Source organism: Physcomitrium patens, chromosome 1 (assembly GCF_059467195.1).
Source record: "Physcomitrium patens ecotype Gransden chromosome 1, ASM5946719v1, whole genome shotgun sequence".
NCBI classification, from domain to species: Eukaryota; Viridiplantae; Streptophyta; class Bryopsida; order Funariales; family Funariaceae; genus Physcomitrium; species Physcomitrium patens.
The window spans coordinates 23746578-23753713 of record NC_143410.1 but is presented as its reverse complement, the minus strand read 5'-3'; the positions used below and the strand labels follow the sequence as shown (position 1 = coordinate 23753713).

General features: G+C 38.2%; 1 protein-coding gene across 4 annotated transcripts; it reads left to right on the top strand.

Moving 5' to 3' along the window:
* The first annotated feature begins 577 nt into the window (after positions 1–577).
* On the top strand, positions 578–4457 carry LOC112279080 (uncharacterized). 4 transcript variants are annotated; one of them, XR_016505386.1, is made up of 4 exons: positions 591–870; positions 1535–2134; positions 2331–2449; positions 3828–4457. XR_016505386.1 is itself a non-coding variant. In XM_024513199.3 (3 exons), exons 2-3 carry the CDS (start codon positions 1713–1715, stop codon positions 2356–2358), a joined length of 450 nt encoding a protein of 149 aa, XP_024368967.1. In that variant the 5' UTR covers positions 578–870; positions 1535–1712; the 3' UTR covers positions 2359–2820. The 4 variants fall into 4 exon arrangements, 3 of the variants coding, with proteins under 3 accessions (XP_024368967.1, XP_024368975.1, XP_024368959.1); XM_024513199.3 differs by lacking the exon at positions 3828–4457 and having other exon boundaries at positions 578–870; positions 2331–2820; XM_024513207.3 differs by lacking the exon at positions 3828–4457 and having other exon boundaries at positions 605–779; positions 2331–2820.
* The last annotated feature ends 2679 nt before the right edge of the window (positions 4458–7136 follow it).

The following is a 7136-nucleotide window of genomic DNA, read 5'->3' as shown; positions in this document are numbered from 1 at the left end:
CTTTGGTTTGTTGCCTTCTTACTGCTCCTTTGAATGGCTTGTGTGTCAAATTTTCCTTTTTTTGGTGAATGGTTGATGTACAGAGGAGTTGGACACTTTCCTCCCCCCCCCCCCCCCCTTTCAGGCTTTGGAAAATTTACCCTGTGGGAATATTGTACTAGAGTGAAGAGATGGAGATGTGACATTTAAATAATGCACTTCAAACCTTGGAGTTTATTTATTTGTTTATTTATTTATATTCATGGATCTTTCCTTACGCAGACACTTGACAAAGTGGTGTGGAACAATTGAATACCTTTGTTCATTCTAGTCTGGATGATACAGTTCTAGAAAGAGAGAGTGGGAGATGGGAAAAGGATCATTTTCAACATAGTATTCCAGAACGAAAATCTCCCACACCCTGGAAACCTTTCAACCATGAAGTGTGCAAGTGATGACAAGGTGGATCTGGTTGGCTGCACTTTACAAAATATATGTGGAGAAAAATAATGAGAAAGGTCCACGAGGCATGGGCTCTCCTATCTGAGCAACTCCACACCAACAAATCACAGGAAGGGTAGAAGCTGAACGAACCCCCCTCCCTCCCCCGAAGGAATGTAAGAAGCAGAGATGGGGGCATGCCGTTGCCTCTGAGAGCCTGCGCCACTGCAACATACAGACGACGACGCACCCCATTCATTCTGTCAGAGGCGAAGAGAGAAGCAGAGAGGCTCATAGCAGTGGTGTCAGGATTCATCAAATTCATTGTTTTTATTGTTTTCCTTAGGGACCCTCGATCGGTATGATTTTTTTTTCCCAACGAGCATGCTTGCAATCTGTCGACACCGTGATTGATGCCATAGCCAGTATGTAAGCTTCTCCCGTCGGCAGGTGAATCCGCATATTCGCACTTAACGTCATAATTTTGTCCAGGAGTAAGTCCTTCTTATAGCCGTTCTCTTGAGTGTAGTACTGCCGCACTTGGGTTGATCATACCTGTGCAAAGGGAGTAGTCGTTGGGGGAAAAATCACACTGCATAAAAGGGGTTCTGCGTTGGTTGCGGGAGTGCCGGTGACAGTGGAGATCATTGCATGTGCTGAGAGGTGTTCTTGCGCCTTCGTGGTTCGTCGGTGAAAGATTTTGGAGATTGATTGCAAAGGCGGTGGTGCCGGGTTTATTAGGTTAGGCGTTGGTACTGTGTGGGGTTCGGGAGGTGTGCGAGGCTGCAGCTTTGGATTATGTTCATGTGGAATGTGAGTAGATTGAGTCGGTGGGTTTAGTCAAGAGAGGATGGAGCAGCGGGTTGATCTTTCTTGTTGCCATCGATGAATGACAAGGGACAATGACTGTATGTATCGGTTGAGTGCCAGGAGTAGGTAGTGGCAACTGTGGGTTTCTTGTGTTCAATGGAACCGTAGTGGTCATCTTTCCATGATCCTCGCAACGTCCAGACTCCCGCCATGTCCATTGTGGGATGAGTCTTCTGAATCGTATAGCAGACATGGCGATGTTTACTTACACGTTCTTGTTTCTATCTATTCTTTGCTCCTCCAGTTCTAGAACATGAGAAGAAAATTTTCTATGACCAGTACAAGCTTTCCTGTCGTCAGGAACTTCCCACTGCTATCTCTCCGTTGATTGCTGCTCCATCACCGAAAGCGGTGACTAAAGAGAGCTAAATCTGGCTGCGCTTCCCAATATTCGTTGGCGTCTGATCATACCTTGGATCAACATGGCGACAGTTGACGACAGTTTCCGAGCCGTGATATTAATGCTAATGTTGACGACGTTGGCAACGAGCACTCAGCAACCAGGTCCCAAACTGGGATTTTTCAACTACTCGGGGATGCAGGCAATAATTTGCTGCATGGATCACCCTGCCAAGACTTTGGAAGCGGGGGATACCGTCTCCATTCCGCTCACGCGCAGCGACCAGGCTTGCATTGTAACCCTCAAAGACGGGGAGCACGCCACCGCCGTAATTGACAAGGTGTTGCCCAGCCTCCACAACTTGGGCCATTCTGTCTCTGTGGACATCAACGATACGTTCCTTTTCTTCGCTCTGGATGATACCCAATATCACCAATATGTCAACTTTCTCGATTCTCAGGACAAGCAGATCCCGATCCAGAGGTCCTCCGATCTCCAGCTATGGTGAGTTAGACGTTCCACATGTTTCCCTTCATATCTTTTCTCAGTACAGAATTTGTGGTTTCAAGATCCTATTCATCGAGTAAGTTTGCCAACTCAGGTTAAATTTAAATCTTGCAGCCTTGATTTAAGTGTGTATACATGTGTTGACGCACGTGCTGGTGCTTTGAATAGTCTCATTCATTGCTGTCTCCTGCAGGACTATGGAAGAGACCATGAATGACTGATGATGTCTTACGTAATCCTTTCGGACCTTCCAACTTGTGGTCAAACAAGCAGCGATGAGATAAAGCGAAGCTCTCATCGACCTTTGTGGAGGTAATTATCACCAGTGCACCGACCTGTATGAATTTGGAACCCCCTGATATCATGGATGCAGCTCAATCGGACTCGAGTGAGGACCAATCAGGAAGTGCTAAGGCTGTAAAGGCTTGATTACTTCCCTGTCTCTAACGCCAGCTTCGTCAGAAACGTGGCTCAATGTACTGTAGTGTATATTAAGGCTTGCACGCCAATGGCCTAGACATGTTTTCGTCTCACAAAAGTGAGTAGAATCGAAGGAACTTTGATCAATTCCTTGATTGCATCGGTTTTCCTGTGAAAGACAGTGTTTAGAGGCATGAAATGTATTAAATATTGTGCTGCATGTCAGCATCATTTCAATAACAACATGATGGAATTACTAGGAAGTGTGCAGTTCATCGTCACAGTTCAAGATTCTGAATCACCCACATAGATACATTTGGCAACCGTTTCAGTGCTTATTGTACCGTTTAGCATGGTGAAGACGCTAGTTTGATAGATTAGTAGTACATGTGACTTGGAAGATTTGTTTTGCTACGTGGTTCCTGAAGAGCATCCTTGGTTATGGAGTACGCTAACGAAAAATTAGTGTGCAAGTATCTGACATGCTGGTAGCTCGAATTCTGACTACTTGTGCTGATTACTTCACTCTAGAGGAACTTGTGATAGTGATGTCTGTCGCGAAGACATGGCCTTGGTTTTTGATTCCATAACTCCTAATCCCGAAAACTGGAAAACGAATAACTTACCGTTACGTAAACGATAGACAAAATAGGTGTCCATTAACAGCTTACACATCTGAGCTGTCGTTGACTCGTGTTGGGAAATTCCAACTGTAGGGACTAACACCGAACCCTCACTGTCTTCTGATGATTGCCGCTGTGTTACGTACAGTACAACAAAGATAGTTAACCAGAAAGCATTTTCATCGGCGAATCAGATACCTGTTCAGCACAAGTAGTCAGAATTCGAGCTACCAGGGCAATCATCAGAAGACAGAATCCCGTACAAATGAATTAGAGTATTTTGTTGAAGGACGCGTCCTATTCTAAGAATACTCCCAGGCTGTTGAGTCTCGCTAAGGCTCATCTACCACTGAGTTATGGTAGCAAATCCTTCAGTTGATTCGTAGTGTGGTAACTGCAATCTTAAAGCATGCTTTCAGTCCATCTTTACAAACATGGGGAGATGACTAGCATGATTTGCACAACCAGTAACCCCGAGAGCTTGTGTCAATTGACGCCTGTCGAGGTATCCCTACCTCCGATTGATTCAAGAAACGGAGAGCTTCTGTGGGAGTAGTCAATTATCACTGGTGAAAATTCCAGTCAATAGGGCTGTTCTGTTAGTAAACATTCTGATGAACATCTGATTGTGCACTGGACTGACAAAGCTGGAGCAAATCACGGGGTGTATCCAAAGCACGAGATCAAATACTCCCTCAACTATAGAAGATACTCGAAGCAAGCAACAGAAGAATCTCAAGTTGCATACATACCGCAACAAGGAGGCCTCAATCTCAGGTGCCATCTGGTTCCACACCCCATCCCTTCTGTGCAAAATGTGGTCAAAACGTGCCGTTGCTGCATGAAGTTAGTTCACAAAACAACCATATAGTAGGCTTCATGAATATGGAGATTTGAACGTGGTGCTTTCTACATTCTTCCTGGAGCTGCTTCCTCATTGCTTTTGACAACATCCCATTGAGGAGCATGTCCCTCAACCAGTTGGCACCCATACACCTCAAGGATCTCCTGCTTCAGTCTCGAAGGCCTCATAATTCTTGTTTCTGTATTGTTCTGATGCTTCATGCACCAGACGTTGTTCCTCTTAATTTGGGTCTTCAGAAGCAGACTTGGAAGGGAGCATGCGTTGAGCGATGGCCTTCCTCAGTAGCGCATGTGGGTTGTTGGAAAGATCCAGCCCTGGTCCTCGAGAATAAACATTTATGTATGCATGTGTGTGTGTATATATACAAAAATGATATTTTGGTAAGTGTATTTATGCATGACAACGTCAACAACATGCGTCAGCAGTCAATCTAAATTTGGTATGGTGTGTTTAATTTGTTAACGTGAAAATCTAAAAATTAACCTAATCTGACGGGTTGTATTTGTTTATTTTCTCAATTGAAAGTGTCTTATGTGTTTGTCATTTATGCATATAAATGTTCCCGAATATTAAAAAAAAAGGTTGGAATAATTAATTTAATTCTCAATTATTTCATACTTTTGATGCATACCAATTTTCACATGTGTAAAATTATTCATTTTATGATCTTGTGGTTATGCATTCTTGATTCATTTCCTATAGCAATGCTGAATATAAAAATAAGACTGAATAGTATAACGGATGAGCTATAATATACAATAAATCACAATCTTCACTATAAATCGAAGATTTGTGTTTTTAAAACTAGGGTAAAATTAAATTGTGTATTACATCCAATTTAATTTTTGACTTTCAAAGAATGCAAATTACTGTTTAAGTTTCTAAAAAATTTTAATCCAATATTTTCAAAGAGGCTTTTTGGTCATACTGATCACAGTAATATAGAAATTTAAGTATTGATTTATGAAATCTGAAGCAACTACAATGATAACGGATTGGAATTTCAATTCTTCTTTGGTATGTCTGTAACATTTAGTAATGACTTCTACAGTTTCTTCTTAAAAGTAGTAATTAAATAATAAAAATAAATTCGCCGTGATTTTATTTAATCTCAAAATCAACGCATATTGATTTATTACAGTAGAGTTTCTGTACAAGTTTGTTGTAAAAGATAGACACAAATACACATTCACATACATGGGTGCTGATGTCCCTACTACATGCCCAGCTGACTTTGTCCTTTTACTTTTGTGTGGCTTAGTTGGCCATGGCATTGGATAACCTTTCTCATTATGCACATTAAATATATATATATATATATATATATATATTACATTATTAAATAATTTATTTTAAATATTAAACTTACAATAAATTTTATAAATTATTATCAAAATTCAAATCAAAACTAACTAAAATATACCTCACAACTCAATTTTGTTATCTTTTCTAATATAATTGTATATGTATAAAAGAAATTGCATATGATTTTAAAAGATTCAAAAATAACAACATAAAAGATATCATGAAGATTTTTTTATTATTCTTATTTATTTAAATTATTAATTTATTTAAACTAAAAATTCTTTTAATAATAATATTCTAATCAGCATGTATTAATAAACTAGTAATTTTTCAATATATTTTTTGTATTATACATTTCATCTATCTTATAATTTTCATTTAATATATATTTAAAATATAATTTTTGAATAAAAGAAAATATTTAACCTATTTATTCTTTGTATGCATGTAAATATATGAATATATATCTTTATTTATATATATGTATATATATATATATATATATATATGCTAATATTATTTTTTTTCTTGAATTATATTTTTTATTTATTTCTTTTGAGGTGATTTAAATTATATATATATATATATATATATATATATATATATTTAACTGATTCAAATTTTTACTAAAGCAATCCACCTATCTAAACCAACATTACATCCTCAACCCCTGTTTTCATTCTCCATGTTCTCAACTTTTCCAATCTTGTTCCCATCCATATCCTCCGTCCCAACCCCTTTTGCATTTTCAGCACCAGTTCTCCATTCACTCTATTCCCCTATTTTTCTCATTTCCTATTTATTGTTTCTATTTCCAACCTCCATCGTCGTCTCAAATTGTCAAATCTAAATGATGCTTTACTCCATGGTTTATTCAGTTCATCATCTTTATTCTATCAATATAAGCAAACACACTCAAAAAAATTCCATGTTGTAGTCCTCTGCTTCTTTTTGTGCTACATATTAAAATCCTATACTAAATCATGTATAGCCTAGAAAAATCCTCTGTAACAAAATCTAATTACACAAAATTGACTACAAACTTGATGAAATCTTTAATTTTTATAAATAAATCAAACAATTTAAGATCTGATGAAAAATATAAATGACTATAGATAGGAATTATTCCATATTATTGCCTCTTATTCTACACATATAATGAATGTTGGTAGTCCAAATCAGATCAATATATACCTTTAAATATGAAGCATTTTAAATCCAAACATTAACAAAATGATTTCAAAACAACATTAATATATCTGCTCTTTCTCTAAACTATGTACACAAGTAGGTGTCGATCTTGATAGAACCAAAATCTTCTGATGCAATGAATGTACAAACGTTACCCAAGACCTTCCAATTAATGACATTCATAAGAACTATTACAAATCTATTTGCAGAGTGTAGCAAGCCCAAGGGTGGAAGCCACCAACAAAGGAGTAGAATGCAATTGCTACTTACAAGCAAGAAATAGTTGGAACTAGACTACCCAATACTCAATTTCAATATTGCTAAAGCATTAACTATGTGATGTGTAGTTACAAGACTCCTAGAAAGAAACTAGATGTGTATGGATGCAAGTATTGTTGAAGTGAGAGTAAGATGCAGTGGTAGTAATGTAGTGAAGTTGTGAGGGGAAATTGATTGGGGGAGAGATGTAGAGGATGTTGGTTCCATGCAGGCAAACAAAAAAGTAAGTGTGTGAAGATGTGATTAAATGTTGTGTGAAAGAGGACAAGGGGCCAACATAGCTGAAGAGGATGTGATTTTACTGTGAGACAAAGAA